This window comes from Rhinopithecus bieti, unplaced genomic scaffold (genome assembly GCF_001698545.2).
Source record: "Rhinopithecus bieti isolate Rb0 unplaced genomic scaffold, ASM169854v2 scaffold_5260, whole genome shotgun sequence".
NCBI classification, from domain to species: domain Eukaryota; kingdom Metazoa; phylum Chordata; class Mammalia; order Primates; family Cercopithecidae; genus Rhinopithecus; species Rhinopithecus bieti.
In genome coordinates, this window is record NW_016805896.1 from 8027451 (window position 1) to 8042387 (window position 14937).

At 56.7% G+C, this 14937-nt stretch overlaps 2 protein-coding genes and 1 long non-coding RNA gene across 7 annotated transcripts in view; 1 reads left to right on the plus strand and 2 right to left on the minus strand.

Annotated features, from left to right (window-relative positions):
• Window positions 1-2981: 2981 nt before the first annotated feature.
• On the minus strand, window positions 2982-4036 carry LOC108530935 (uncharacterized). Its single transcript, XR_001886025.1, has 3 exons — window positions 4003-4036; window positions 3227-3414; window positions 2982-3024 (listed from the first exon to the last, which is right to left on the minus strand). It is a non-coding gene; the product is annotated as an uncharacterized LOC108530935 (long non-coding RNA).
• Window positions 4037-5981: 1945 nt separating this feature from the next.
• On the plus strand, window positions 5982-12417 carry FIMP1 (fertilization-influencing membrane protein 1). Of its 2 annotated transcripts, XM_017874123.1 has the most exons (3): window positions 5982-6394; window positions 6716-6874; window positions 6989-7670. In XM_017874123.1, the coding sequence occupies exons 1-3, from the start codon at window positions 6211-6213 to the stop codon at window positions 7078-7080; spliced, it is 435 nt and encodes a 144-aa protein (XP_017729612.1). In that variant the 5' UTR covers window positions 5982-6210; the 3' UTR covers window positions 7081-7670. The 2 variants fall into 2 exon arrangements, with proteins under 2 accessions (XP_017729612.1, XP_017729613.1); XM_017874124.1 differs by lacking the exon at window positions 6989-7670 and adding an exon at window positions 10612-12417 and having other exon boundaries at window positions 6360-6874.
• TLCD3B (TLC domain containing 3B) overlaps window positions 7418-14937 on the minus strand; it is a 25906-nt gene continuing 18386 nt past the window's right edge. For 3 of the 4 annotated variants that reach the window (XM_017874105.1, XM_017874108.1, XM_017874104.1), the window contains 4 exons: window positions 12424-12507; window positions 9595-9829; window positions 8711-8806; window positions 7418-8454 (listed from right to left, as the gene is read on the minus strand). In XM_017874105.1, the coding sequence (XP_017729594.1) occupies window positions 8170-8454; window positions 8711-8806; window positions 9595-9829; window positions 12424-12507 (700 nt within the window). In that variant the 3' untranslated portion in view covers window positions 7418-8169. Of the gene's footprint in view, window positions 8455-8710; window positions 8807-9594; window positions 9830-12423; window positions 12508-13398; window positions 14300-14937 lie in introns of those variants that run through there. The other variant, XM_017874106.1, reaches the window with a different exon arrangement.

A 14937-nucleotide genomic window follows, 5' to 3' on the forward strand; every position in this document is an offset into this window, starting at 1 on the left:
AAAAAAAAAAAAAAAAAAAAAAATTAGTTGGGCGTGGTGACTTGATCATGCAGTCCCAGCTACTTGGGAGGCTGAGGTGAAAGGATCGCTTGAGCCTGGGAGGTCGATGCTGCACTGAGCTATGATTGCACCACTGCACTCCAGCCTAGGCAACAGAGTGAAATGCAGTCAAAAAAAAAAAAAAAAGAAAGAAAGAAAGAAAGGAAAGAGAAGAGAGAGAGAGAGAGAGAGAGAGAGAGAGAGAGAGAGAGAGAGAGAAAGAAAGAAAAGAAAGAAAGAAAGAAAGAAAGAAAGAAAGAAAGAAAGAAAGAAAGAAAGAAAAGAACATTAAACCAACAGATATTTTTATTCTTATTTTTTTACAGATGTGATTCTCTGTCACCAAGGTTGGAGTGTAGCAGCACAATCATGGCTCACTTGAACCTTGAACTCCTGGCCTCCAGTGATCCTCCCACCTTGGCTTCCCAAATTGCTGGGATTACAGGCATGAGCCCACAAACCTGGCCTAACAGGTCTCAATTTGGGGCTCATTAGGTGAGAGATAAGGATTCAGGATGATTCTTAGGTTTCTGTGTTGAGCAGACCATCTAGAGGAAAGATGGGACCATCCACTGAGACGAAAAGATGGGAGCAGAGCAGGTCTGGAGTAAGACTCCATTTATGATCCATTGCCTTGGAGATGTATTTGGACATCACAAACAGACATCTCAGAGTCTGGAGCTCCGAGGAGAGGTCTGGGCTGGAAATATACATTTGTGAGTCACTGGCATATAGATGGTATTTAAAGCCACGAGTATGGATGAGATCACCTAAGCAGAGAATATAGATAGCAAGACAAGGCCCCAGGCTGAGTTGGCTGGAGAAGGAGTCCTAAGAATTGGTGAGTGTGGCTCCGGGGCTCTGAGTCAGGGACAGGTGCACCTGCTGGGAGGCAGACAGAATGGAAAGAGAGAGAACCATTTGATTTGACAGATTATGAGCTCTTTCATGGACTTGATCAGAGTGGCTTCAGTGGATCGGTGGGGACGAAGCCAGATTAGAAGAGGTCAAAGAATTGGCCAGGCGCGGTGGCTCACGCCTGTAATCCCAGCACTTTGGGAGGCAGAGGCAGGCAGATCACCTGAGGTCGGGAGTTTGAAACCAGCTTGGCCAACGTGGCGAAACCCCGTCTCTACCAAAAATACAAAAATTAGCTGGGCGTGGTGGTGGGTGCCTATAATCCCAGCTACTCAGGAGGCCAAAGTGGGAGAATCATTTGAACCCGGGAGACAGAGGTTGCGGTGAGCTGAGATCACGCCACTGCACTCTAGCCTGGGTGACTGAATGAGACTCCATCTCAAAAAAAGAAGAGATCGAAGAGTCCATTAAAGGTGAGGGAGTGGAGACAGCAGGTGTAGATAACCCAGAGTTGCCCATCTACTCTAGAATGATGCGCATCTATGAGTTCTCTCCCTTGTCACTCTTGAGGGCAAGGACCATGCCCTGGTGATTTCTGAGCCATAAATGGAGTCCGGCCAGTGCATAGCAGGAGCTCAGCACATTTATGTCATGGATGGATAAATGGATGAATGGGTAATGCATTGTTTGGGTCGAAACGGCCTTTTCTGGCAGAGATAGTAGCTGTATGTTTTTGAAGCATTTAAGAAAACAAAAAAAAGTCAACCCCAAAGGCCATAGGCTCTGTGTCCCTTCTCCCAGCTAACCTCAAGGAGCAGTTGCATGTGGTCCTGGGGCACAAGCCCTGGCCCAGCATCAGGAACCAGGTTATTTATTTATTTATTGAGATAGAGTCTCAAGTGTCACCCAGGCTGGAGTGCAGTGGCGTGATCTCGGCTCACTGCAACCTCCACCTACTGGGCTCAAGTGATTCTCCTGCCTTAGAGTCCTGATTAGCTGGGACTATAGGCGCGCATCACCAAGCCTGGCTAATTTTTTTTTCTTTTTTTTTTTTTTTTTTTTGAGATGAAGTTTCACTCTGTCACCCAGGCTGGAGTGCAGTGGTACAATTTAGGCTCACTGCAACCTCTCTCTCCTGGGTTCAAGCAGTTCTCCTGTCTCAGCCTCCCGAGTAACTGGGACTACAGGTGCATGCTACCATGCCTGGCTAATTTTTGTATTTTTAGTAAAGACGGGGTTTCACCATATTGGTCAGTCTGGTCTTGAACTCCTGACCTCAGGTGATCCACCCGCCTTGGCCTCCCAAAGTGCTGGGATTATAGGTGTGAGCCACCACGCCCAGCCTTTTTTTGGATTGTTAGTAGAGACAGGATTTCATCATGTTGGGCAGGCTGGTCTTGAACTCCTGGCCTCAAGTGATCCACCCATCTCGGCCTCCCAAAGTGCTGGGATCATAGGCGTGAGCACCGCGCCTGACCCAAAAACCACGTTACTCAGTCCCTTCTGCCACCTCTCATATGCCCTGCGGCTTTGGATAAATCCCTTCCTCTTTCTTATAAGTGACCTGCGTGGCGGCTCACAACTGTCATCCCAGCATTTTGGGAGGCCAGAGCGGGAGGATCATTTATGCCCAGAAGTTTGAGACCAGCCTGGGCAACATAGCAAGACCCCGTCTCTACAAAGAAAAAAATAAGTAGGCTGGGCACAGTCGCTCATGCCTGTAATCCCAGCACTGTAAGAGACCGCGAAGGGCAGATCACTTGAGGTCAGGAGTTTGAGACCAGACTGGCCAACATGATGAAACCCCGTCTCTACTAAAAAAAACTACAAAAATTAGCCAGGTATGGTGGCACATGCTTTTAATCCCAGCTACTCGGGAGACTGACGCAGGAGAATCGCTTGAACCAAGGAGGCCGAGCTTGCAGTGAGCCAAGATCGCGCCACTGCACTCCAGGATGGCCAACAGAGCGAAACTCCATCTCAAAAAAACAAAACAAAACAAAAAATAAGCAGGTGTGGTGGTGCACGCCCGTCGTGCCAGCTACTTGGGAGGCTGAGGTGAGAGGATCGCTTGAGCCCAGGAGGTCGAGGCTGCACTCCAGCCTGGGTGGCAGACAGAGCAATATCCTGTCTCAAAAAAAAAAAAAAAAAAAAAGGAAGCCATCAGCGCAGCACAGGGGAAGCAGCCTACGTGAGCCAGTCCCATAGATATTGGTTTCCCTCCTTCCCCACCCCTGCCCCGCCGCCCCCTTTTTTTTCTCTCTCTGGGCTTTTTACTTGTTTAGGAACTCGAAGCGGTTCATGGCAAGTACCCCGAGTCCTAGCCCACCTGTTCTCTGCATAGAGTTGCTGCAGAGCACCTCACACGCGCACAGATACACGCCTGGCTTTGGGGGAAGTCGCGACACTGGGTCTGCAGAGTCCGCTGAGCACGCGTCTTCGTCGTGAAACTAAGGAGACCCTGGAGTGTCCTTGGGCTTGGGTGGGATGGAACATGCCCGTGACAGACAGGCCCACCTGCCAATCAGAAGGGAGCTCTCCTTAGCCGATATGGGACCGCAGGAGTGGAAATGGCTGTTGGGAGGTGGCAGAGACGGGAGATGGGGTGGCCACAGGGGAGCTGCCGGCCACAGAAGAGGAAACGGAGGTGCAGGGAGCGGAGTCTGCGAAGGATGCGTGAAGGGCCGAGATGTGCCTCGGAAAGGGCCTAGAGACTTCCTCTGACCAACCCCCGACGGCCATTCCCAGCCATCCGTTTTCCTGCAGCCTCAGATGCAACCTGTGGAAGACGCGGGAGGAAGCCCGGGAGTCCGCCCGGCTACGCCTTCCCTAGGGTGGGAGCGGGGACTCAGGCGCGGACGCTGCTGCCACCTAGTGGGAGAAGCCTGCTACTCCTCTCGGTTCCTAACCCCAGGGTAGTTCCCAGCTGAGCACTGAGGCAGGATCGGGGGAGGATGGGGAGAGCCCTGTGCCCCTTGATCTGCGGACACGATGCGAGGGGGAGCCTCAGAGAGGAACACCAGCCCCCAGGAAGTGTGCATTGCCCACACTACATTTCCCCTCTGGGCCATGATTTCCTCCCGTGTATAAGGGAGGCAAGAGTACCTGATTCTGGGCTGGGCTTGGTGGCTCATGCCTGTAATCCCAACACTTTGGGAGGCCGAAGCGGACGGATCATCTGAGTTCAGGAGTTCAAGACCAGCCCGGCCAACATGGTGAAACCCCATCTCTACTAAAAATACAAAAATTGGCCGGACAGTGGTGGTGCGTGTCTATAATCCCACTATTCAGGAGGCTGAGGCAGGAGAATCGCTTGAACCCAAGAGGCGGAGGTTGCAGTGAGCTGAGATTGTGCCTCTGCCCTCCAGCCTGGCCAACAGAGTGAAACTTCATCTCAAAAAAAAAAAAAAAAAAAAAAAAAAAAAAAAAAAAGGCCGGGCGCAGTGGCTCACGCCTGTAATCTCAGTACTTTGGAAGGTCGAGGCCGGCAGATCACGATGTCAGGAGATTGAGACCATACTGGCTAAGACGGTGAAACGCCGTCTCTACTAAAAACACAAAAAAATTAGCGGGGCGTTTTGGTGGGCGCCTGTAGTCTCAGCTACTCCGGAGGCTGAGGCAGGAGAATGGCGTGAACCCGGGAGGCAGAGTTTGCAGTGAGCCGAGATCGTGCCACTGCACTCTAGCCTGGGCGACTGAGCAAGACCCTGTCTCAAAAAAAAAAAAAAAAAAAAAAGAGTACCTGCCTCTGAGGGTCAGTGCAAGGGTAAATGAACCAATTTGTGCAAGGAACTTGGCCATAAATGGGGTCCAGCCAGCACAGTAATAGGTGTCAAATAAATGCTACCCACTGGGCATGGTGGCTCATGCTTGTAATCCCAGCACTTTGGGAGGCTGAAGCTGGAAGATCATCTGAGGCCAGGAGTTCGACACTAGCCTGGGCAACATAACAAGACCTCATCTCTACAAAAAATGCAAAGATTAGCCAGGCATGGTGGCACATGCTTGTGGTCCCAGCTACTCAGGAGGCTGACTTGGGAGGATCATTTGAGGCCAAGAGTTCCAGGCTGCAGTGATCATACCACTGTACTCCAGCCTGGGTGACAGAGTGAGACCCTGTCTCTGAAAAGACATAAAATAGGCCGGGCACTCTGGGAGGCCGAGGCGAGCAGATCACCTGAGGTGAGTAGTTCGAGACCAGCCTGACCAACATAGTGAAACCCTGGGTGGCTCAAGCCTGTAATCCCAGCACTTTGGGAGGCCGAGATGGACCGATCACGAGGTCAGGAGATCGAGACCATCCTGGCTAACACGGTGAAACCCTGTCTCTACTTAAAAAAATACAAAAAACTAGCCGGGCGAGGTGGCGGGTGCCTGTAGTCCCAGCTACTCGGAGGCTGAGGCAGGAGAATGGCATAAACCCGGGAGGCGGAGCTTGCAGTGAGCTGAGAACCGGCCACTGAACTCCAGCCCGGGCGACAGAGCGAGACTCCGTCTCAAAAAAAAAAAAAGAAACCCTGTCTCTACTAAAAATACAAAAATTAGCCGGGTGTGGTGGCAGGCAGGCAGCTGTAATCCTAGCTACTCAGGAGGTTGAGGCAGGAGAATCACTTGAACCCGGGAGGCGGAGGCTGTAGTGAGCCAAGATCGCGCCACTGCACTCCTGCCTGGGTGACAGACGGAGACCCTGTCTCCAAAAAAATGAAAATAAATAAAACAAATGCTACCTGTGGTTGATCCAAGGGGTAACTGGAGGTGTGTGGCCCAGTGCCGCCACCCCAAATTGTGCCTGTTGTCTAAACACATCTTCCTTTAGTTCTGGCTTTCAGCAAGATGGCCCTGCCACATCTCTCCTCTTNAAAAAAAAGAAACCCTGTCTCTACTAAAATACAAAATTAGCCGGGTGTGGTGGCAGGCAGGCAGCTGTAATCCTAGCTACTCAGGAGGTTGAGGCAGGAGAATCACTTGAACCCGGGAGGCGGAGGCTGTAGTGAGCCAAGATCGCGCCACTGCACTCCTGCCTGGGTGACAGACGGAGACCCTGTCTCCAAAAAAATGAAAATAAATAAAACAAATGCTACCTGTGGTTGATCCAAGGGGTAACTGGAGGTGTGTGGCCCAGTGCCGCCACCCCAAATTGTGCCTGTTGTCTAAACACATCTTCCTTTAGTTCTGGCTTTCAGCAAGATGGCCCTGCCACATCTCTCCTCTTTGTAAACGCTGGGGCTGCCACCATTATGGTTTTATCATCAGCGACATTCCAGAGGATAAAGACTCCCCTGGTCCCAATCTATCCTCTCCTCTCCTCTTCTGATGAGGGTGAGGGATGGGGAAGGGGTCCCAGCTCCTAGCACTTTCTCCCCTCACCCCAGAGCGCCATCAGAACAGCTCTGGGCTGTGACATCACAGAGCCCCCACCTCATGATAGGAGTCATGAAGTTGTGGCCATGGGTGCTGGTGTGGGTGTGGCTGGCTGCAATAGGGGCCATAGACACTGGTGAGAAGCTGTCTTGGGAGCAGCAGGAAGTCAGGCAGCTCTGGGGGCATAAAGGGTGATGCCCACTTAGGGACTGGGAAGCCAACCCTGCACCCTCTCCTTTTCTCTCCACTCTTCTTTCCCATCCTGCTGGTCCCACCCACCCCCCGACAACCATGGGCCTTGTCATGTGCACCCAGCTGACCCTGAGGGAAATCAAGACCCTCCACAGCCTCCACAATGAGGCTGGGTGGTCTCACAGGGTCCCGAGCCAGCTTCAGCCTTCAGAGATAAAGGCAGGGGTCAGCTTGGCTGTTGTCACAGACTTTGCTTGGATCCTAGCACCCAGACCCAAGCGTGCCACGGTGTCAGCCCTGGGGACAGAGTCTCCGCGCTTCTTAGACAGGCCTGACTTCTTTGATTATCCAGACTCGGACCAAGCCAGGCTCCTGGCTGTGGCCCAGTTTATTGGAGAGAAACCCATCATGTTCGTTAACTCAGGTATGAACCAGCTAGAGAAGGGACCTCCCTCCCTGTCAGGGCCTGGAGGAGAGCAGCCCCCGACCCTTCCATTGGGCCATCAGAAGGGAATTAAGGGTCCCGCTTGTCTAGCAGGTTCCAGCCCCGGGCTCTTCCATCACATCCTGATAGGCTTCCTGGTGGTGGTGTTCTTCTTTCTCCTTTTCCAGTTCTGCACCCACATGTAAGGCCTGCCCCCTTCCTCCAACCCCACCCACCACCACCTTCCTTGGGAGCAGCTGAAGATGCCAGTTCTAGTGGGGCAGGGTGTGACCTCTCCCCTCTGATCTCCATGCCCCACAGAAACTTCCAGAAAGGGGCCTAAAGAGCCGTACAGGGGCCCCGGACTCAACCTGAGCACCCACACCCACCTCCTCTCCTGTCGATGAGCAAAAGTTCCCCACTTTTCTCCTCCCGGACTGCCCAGCGAGGAGCTGGGGATCCCGCTCCCTGTGCGTTTCCCACAGCCCAAGTCCCCCACCTCCTCCCTTCCCAGCCCCAAAGAACTTGATGGTGAGGGCCTTAGTGGCGTTCACGCAGATCGTCTTTTATTAGCGGTCTGTAAAGCACCTCCCAGGGTCCCCCGACCCCAGATTGGAGGAAGCCTTGAGAGGTCAGTAGCACCAGGGACATGGCAGGGCCCGAGGGCGCGATGTGCAGCCGATGGTGAGGGACTGGGCGCCCTCGCCTGCCCCCGGGGTTGTCAGCACTGGGAAGGCTTAGGGGTAGCAGCCACCTCTCTCCCTCAACCCAACAGACTAGTTCAAATTTGGGTAAATAAATAAAATAAATAAGATTCCTCAAGCTGGCCTACCCTGGAGAGGAGCCGTGGTTGCAGCCAGCCACTCGGGAGGCCCGAGGGCCAGCCGGGTTAGTTGGGCGTCCTCTCCTCTCGGGTGATGGGGAGCCCTGGGGGGTGGCAGCAGAGGGGCTGGGATGGCCTTGGCAGAGGCGCCTCCCCACATTCTGACTCCTGGTCCCCTTGAAACCCTGTCGGTCTCCCTCCCCACAAGCCCTCCTGCCCTCAGTGGGTGGGAGGTGATGCTCCCTCCCCTCCTCCAGCGCAGGGGTGTGCAGGAAGGAGGCATAGTAAGGAGAAGAGGTTCCCTCTCTCCCCCAGCTCAGTCCCCGTGGTGTGGGGCCTCTTCCCTTTCAGGGTCATCGTCAGTCCTGGGGTTGTCCGGGCAAGAGGACCCTGGCTCCCACACCCAGCCATCAGCCCCAGAGCCCTGTCTCCACGGGGTGGGGTGGGGAGGGGAGGGTCCTGGCCCCCGGCCTCAGTCCTGGGCCTGGCAGGCCGGGGGTGGCCGGGAGCGGGGCCAGAAGAGGCGGCAGGCCCCACGGCAGATGAGGAAGAACCAGTAGAGCTGAGGGGCCAGGAGCAGCGCAGCGCCCAGGTTGACGTGGGCGGGGATGGCCAGGGGCACGGCCAGCAGAGGCAGGCCGGCGTGGCGCCCGTAGGCCCAGTACAGGTAGGGGAAGAGCAGCACCCGGCAGCACAGGAAGCTGAGCAGCATCAGGGCCCCGTTCACCTTGTGCAGCAGCGTGTGCTGCTGCTTGTACTGAGGGGACATGGACACCGTGGCCATGGCGGCAGGAGGGCTCAGCCCCCCTTGGCCCTCTCCCTGCCTCCCTGCAACCCTAGCAGGCAGCTCCTCCCAGACAAGACACTTTGCCAGGACACAAGCACCAGATCAAAAGGCAAGGGGTGAGCGGGGGAATGACGAAGGGGCCAGAGCCCTTGGCAGCAACCCTGAAGGTCCCTCCCCTTCCCGTGCCCTCCCCATCGGGCTCCCGCACCCTCCCATGCTCACTCACCTGGATGAGGATCTTGCCAAGGCAGACGAAGGGTGTGCTGACCTCTGCCATCAACATGCAACCCAGAAAGAAGTCTCCCTTCCCCTGTCGCCACACCTGAGCACACAGACAGGAAGGTGAGGAGCTGGGGCTCCCCCTGGGTTCTTAGGCAGCCCCCACCCTTCCTCTTTCCCCTCTGTCACTTTTGGAGATGCTTGACTCTGAATGTCAAAACACCTGGGTGCAGGGCTGGGCACAGTGGTTCACACCTGTAATCCCAGCACTTCGGGAGGCTGAGGTAGGTGGATCATGAGGTGAGGAGTTTGAGACTAGCCTGGCCAACATGGTGAAACCCCGTCTCTACCAAAAATACCAAAAAAATTAGCCAGGCATGTTGGCAGGCACCTGTAATCCCCACTACTGGGGCGGCTGAGGTGGGAGAATCACTTGAACTCAGGAGGCAGAGGTTGCAGTGAGCCGAGATCACACCACTGCACTCCAGCCTGAGCGACACAGAGATACTCCGTCTTGGAAAGAGAAAAAAGAGAAAGAACACCTGGGTGCAGGAGCAGGTGCATGACTTGGCTGCATCCCTCTCACAGTCCTGCAGAAAGACTGTGTTCCTTATGTAACAGGTGAGGAAACTGAGGCTCAGAGATGTGCAACCACAGATCCAAAGTGCTGCAGCCGGGCATTGTCCAGCCCGGGGCCAGGCTGCCCCCACACCCTGGTGCCCCTGGGCTGGTGCTCAGTGAACCCTGCCTGTCCACAGCTTTCCCTGGAAACGTGCTGGGTCTACTTGGCTGCCAGTACCCAGACCCAGGGCTTCCCAGGTTCCTGCCAGCACCAGTGGGACCAAGGAGCAGGCCACCCACACCCCGCCCTCCCAGCTCCCTGGGACTCACCACTGAGAGCGGGAAGCACACCAGCACCATGGCGGCATGGTGGAGCACCATGAGGAACTCCTTGTGCAGGTAGCCACGTGCTATGGCCCACGTGCTGCCCGGGGCTCTGGCCACTCCGTCATCCCCTCCATGCCCTTTGACCTGGTGCTTGTGCCAGTGACAGAGAAACATGGCGTAGATGTCGTAGATGAAGTAGGGCACAGCAAACTGCGTGTAGGCAGAGGACAGCCAGTGTCTGTTGGGCAGAGAGACAGGAGGGGGAAGGGGTGGGTGGGTTGTGGGGAGCAAGGAGGAAAAGGGACACCAGTGAGCGAGGGCAGATCTCAGGGGTTGGCACGGCAGCCCTGGACAGCAGTGGAGTCTCGGGTACAGATGAGGGGTCCAGAGGGTAGAGGGTGAGAAACTTGCCCGAGCTCACGCAGTCACGCAGCTAGTAAGCGATGGTGCTGGCATTCAAACCTGTGGCCTCAGAACCCACCCATGTTCTTCTCTCTCTGCAGTACAGTGGGGAGAAAAGAAAAGAACAGAAGATGCCCACAGACCAAAAGGCACAGATAGAGTGCCAAAATAAGCCCAGGCCAGGCAGGTGGGACCTTCCTTGCCATGGTTATTTGTCCTAACCTTACCATGAAGTTAGGACCAGCAACAGCTGAATGGGTGAGAGTGCTGGAGAGAGAGGTCACAGGGGTGGACCCCCATTCCTGCCTGCTGAGGCAGGCGCTCTTCCAAACTTCCCATGCATGCACTTATTTACCCCTCCCAAAACCCTGTAAAAGGTAGGTGTGGCCATAACCCCCACCGTACAGGTGAGGAAGTGAGTCACAGACGGGCTAGGTAACCTGGCCAAGGAAGGGACATGGGCAGTGGCTCCACAGCCCTCACTGTCATCCCCACTGTCCCCAGAAGATCCAAGAGGCATCAAAGACAGGCCCTGTTGGCAAGTGAGGGGTCTTGTCAGCGCTGTTCGCCCTGCCCCAAAGTGACCCCATCTCTTTTCTGTTTTGTGTTATTTCTCAGGGACAGCCAAGCGTTAAGGGGAAAATGCAGAACAAAAGGAGCCAAGGACAGAGAAAGTTCCATGTACGTGGAGAGTAAACAAAAATGAGAAATGGATGAATAGACAAGACAGCATTTTTCTTCTGGAGTCAGCACATTGGCAGTTTCTCTTAAATCCTATAGTCCCGAGACTGGTCTGGGGTGGGGGCAGAAGGTCCTCGCCCCACACGGAGGAGGAGGGATGAAAGCAGAGTCAGCCAGAAGTTATCACTAAACATAAGGCATGTGGAGAGAGCTGTGGAGAAGTTGGGGCTGAGGCCTCTGAGGTTGGGGAGCCTGAGGCAGGCAGCCTGTGAGTGGAGCCAGCCCATTCTTCAGCAGGGACGGTACCAGGGAAAAGGGAACCTGAGACTGTGATGCAGTGGTGTGGAGCTGCGGCCCAGAGGCAGGGAAAGATGAGAGGGGAGGAGCAGCTGCAGAGAATGCGAGGCAAGAACACAGGGAGAAAAGGTCCAAGTGGCCTGGAGGAGTCAGGGAAGGAAGCTGCTCACAATGCAGGCCCAGCAGAGGTGATGGGAGATGGGGCCTGCTGGCTGGTGCAGGAGACCAGGAGGGGCCACCAGGCCCTGGGCTGTCATGTGAGGTGTTAAATCCCATCCCCACCCTCTTGGCAATTAGGTGCTCAGAAGTAGGAACAGCTGCTGCCCTGGATTAACCCGGATCCTCCCCACCTACCTGAGGATTAAAGCAGGGAGGAAGGACAGGAACAGACACAGGGGGCCTGGGGAGCAGAGTGGGTGCAGAAGCCAAAAGGTGACCTCTGCATGTGAAGGCTGGGGAGGAAGTGCTGGATCCCAGGCTCAGCTTGGAGAAGGGGTGGGGAGGGGCAGGCCGAGGCCAAGAAGCAGCCAAGTCCCTGGGCAGGGTGTGAAGAAAGAGTTAAGCCAAGAACTGTCCTCTGCAGCTGCCACTTAACTCAATTCCTCTCGATGAAGCCCTTCCAGGAAGGGCCGCTGCCTCACCACAGAAGAGGCAACTCATCTTCGGAAAAAGAGGCGGCGAACAGAAACAGGGCACCCCCCGTCAGGGGCGTCCAGAGAATGTCCCCTGGGACTCAGGGACTGCCACAGACGGGAAATGGCACTGAAAGCTACGAAGGGGGTGTTGTGGGCACCTCCGAGGCAACTTGCCATGGGCCACCCATGAGTCACCTAGGGCAGTCGTCAGCACCACGGACAGGGCCCCTCTCCTCTCCGTCCTCCGCCTCCTGCCTGCACACCTCTGGGCCTTTTTGGCAAGCACCAGACACTGCAGCAGCTGCCTGGCCACATTTTGGCCTCTTCGCCCTCATCCCCTCCTGCACTGCCTGGCCGTGTGTGGCCTTGTGCGTGTCATCTTTCCCGTCTCCTCTCCCTCACGCATGGAGTGGGTGCCGGATGCCTGGATTCTGGGAGGGCCTGAGGGGTGAGCCCAGCATGAGGAGGGGGCACTCCATCTGGGAGCTGGAGGGAAATGGGATCTGCCTCCTGGGGCGGAAGGCAGGGAAGAGGTGGGGAACCCACGACAACACGGGAGACCTGGAGGCCAATTAGGAAGCGCTTTGAGGATCCTCTGTGATCCCCGCTCCTTCTCCCCCTGGTTCTGACCTTTAAGGAGAGGACGGGATAAATTTATCCCCAGGTGTTGAGTTGCAGCTATTGCAGTGAACTTGCTCGTCCAAGTTAAGGGCTTGGGGATCATGAACAGAGTTCCCTCCAAGATGTGGGGTCTTCCAGGGTTATGTGTACACACCAACCACTGGCACCTGGGCAAGGGGGTTCTTGCGGCACTTACTGGTCATCGATGATGTGCTTGCAGGAGGTGGAGACGATGTAGCCAGCAGTGGAGGCCATGATGGCCTGGACAGAGGACACCAGCCTAGGAGAGAGAGGGAGGCGTGCTAGAAGGGCAGAAGGGAAGAGGCGTGTGCCTTGATTTCTCCTCGTTGCTAGTCTAGTGACTGCGCTTTGCATTCAGCCACTTCTCGGACCAGTCCTTGCCCGCCTTCTCCCAAGGCTGGGCTGTCTGAAATGTGCCCCACCACAGGCACCTCACGGCTCTCTGGTCCATTCGGCTGCTGTTCCTCAGTCCACCCCACTCCTTGCCACCTTCTCCCTTCCCCACTTGTGGAAACTGAGTCTCCCTCTTCTCAGGGTGGCAGGGTGTCCATCCTGAGGTGAGACCCCACTGAGAGTGAGCTGCTGGCCTGGACCTCTCCTCACGAGGGGAGCCTGGGCCAGTTCTTGCCCCATTCCCCTGCCCAGTCATGACGCAGGCCTCACTCTGGACCCTTTGTGACCCCGAGCTCCCCAGTCACTCTCCCACTGTCTCCTGACTGCCACTAGCCTCCACTCTGCACTCTGGCCCTGATCTAGGGGTATACAGTTGCACCATCCACTCCTCCATCCCTGGCCCCCAAACACTCGCCCTGAATGACACCTAGCTGTCTGCCCTGGCCTCGGTCCCCAATGTCTTATAGGAGTGTCTTCACTGCACGCCGGCCCTGTTTTGGAGGGTGGGAGGGTGTACCGGGAAGAAGAGACAGGCAGGCTGAACACTAGTAGACCAGATGGCAGGGCTGGACGAGGTCTCCCAGGACAGTGAGCAAGGCAGGCAGTGAGAAGAGAGGAAGCCTGGGGGTAAAGCCCCCAACCCCCATAGGAACTCCCAATACCCACCCACTGAGGGTCCAGAGAAGTGCCAGGTCCCTTCCGTTCCCTGAGAAGCCCAAGAAGCAGAGAGGGGCTGAGGGGAAGGAAAGTGGTTTACCTGGCTGAGACAATGACCGCGTCGGCCTCCTCCCAGCGCAGCTGGGGCAGCCGCTGGAGCGTATTCTTGGAGAGGAGGAAGAGTCCGGGGAACACCACCCCCCCGGCCACCATCGGGGTCAGCATGGTGGCTGAGGACTTGGGCAGGGAGGCAGGCGGGCCGTGAAGGGTCAGGGAGGCTGAGCGGAAGGAGTTAGGGGTGGAGAAGGGACGCCAAGCCCGGGAAGGAGGGAGAAAACGATGGGAAGGGGCACAAAGGGGACAGGGCGGCGACAGGATGGGGCCAGAGAGTCCAATGAAACTGGGGAGTCAGGAGGGGGCCAGTTGGGCAGAGACGGGGGAGGGGAGGATGGGAGAAGGGGAGCAGGAGCAGGCCAGTGAGGGATGGGGAGAGGCAAGGAGGGGATGGCTTGGTGAGGGACAGAGAGGAAGAGGGGACAGGAGGAGGATGCAAATGGGGGAGGGGAGGGAGCCACCAGGCAGGTGGGGAGGGGAGGCTTACGTGAGAGGCTGGGAGGGCTCGAGGAGGCGGGGAGGGGGTGGGGGTGGGTCTGGGTGCCAGCCCCAAAGGAAGGAGGCAGGCAGGAGGGAGCGGAGGAGCAGGCAGGAGGGAGCGGAGGAGTAGCCGGGCAAGCGGTCAGCGGTCACCACCGCTCTCCCAGCTCCACTGCCTCCTCTCGCTGCCGCCCCGGTCCCCGCCACCCGGCACAGACACCGCACATGGCATCATAGAGACTCCGTGCCCAGCCCCCTGCCCCCTCGGTGGGGAGGGGGAGGGGGAGGGGAAGTGACCAGCTTGGGGAGGGCGGGGGAGGGGCAGGGAAATGATGGCACCGACCAGACACCGAGAAACCGGACCTGCAGCGGCGTCTCCCCATGCAGCTCTGAGCCACAGCCTCGGCTGCGACAGAGATGGGGGGAGCAGAGAAAGAGGGAGGGGGAGGCCCTTAAAGGAACAGCAGCTGCGGCGGCACAGGGGGCTGCTAGGGACAGGGGCCGGCTCTTCTCTTGGGGAGGAAGGGGGCTTAGGGCTCCTTAGCCAGCTGGGAGGGGGCCCTGAGCCCCTACAGGGGCCTGACGCTGTTTCCCATCAGCACTTTGCAAATGCCTGGCACCTCCTCCCTCGCCAAGCCATCCCTCTGTGGCCTGCCCCGGGTCCCAGCTTTGGGTGCCCACTCCAGCGAAAGACAGGCTTCCCCAGGAGAGGGAGCAGGAGCAAGTGGTGCTTTCTCAGAGGGAAGAGCTGAAGGAGGGGATGGGAGGAAAAATATCTCAACACAGTATCCTCAGACCCAGAGGCTCCCTCACCCTATGGCCGGGAAGGAAGCTGACATTGGCCAGAGGGGGCACCTGACTGTGCCGCAGGGCTGCCCATGTCCCGTCTGCTGCAGGAGCTCCGAGGGCGCTGTGCCTGTCCTTCCCACAGGGCCAGCAACGATCCTGAGGCTCCCTGAGGTCACCCAGTTCAGAAGTGGCAGAGCCCTCTCATTGCAGGTGTCGGAGGGGCAGGGAGTGGAAGAAGGGGGGAGTGGGGGGGGGG

Bases quoted from the DNA above. Each gene is read 5' to 3' on its own strand.
- FIMP1 (XM_017874123.1), top strand. From the start codon at position 6,211: ATGAGGGTGAGGGATGGGGAAGGGGTCCCAGCTCCTAGCACTTTCTCC. The intron at 6,395-6,715 runs GTGAGAAGCTGT...CTTGGATCCTAG, and splicing joins AATAGGGGCCATAGACACTG to CACCCAGACCCAAGCGTGCC. The intron at 6,875-6,988 runs GTATGAACCAGC...CTTGTCTAGCAG, and splicing joins CATCATGTTCGTTAACTCAG to GTTCCAGCCCCGGGCTCTTC.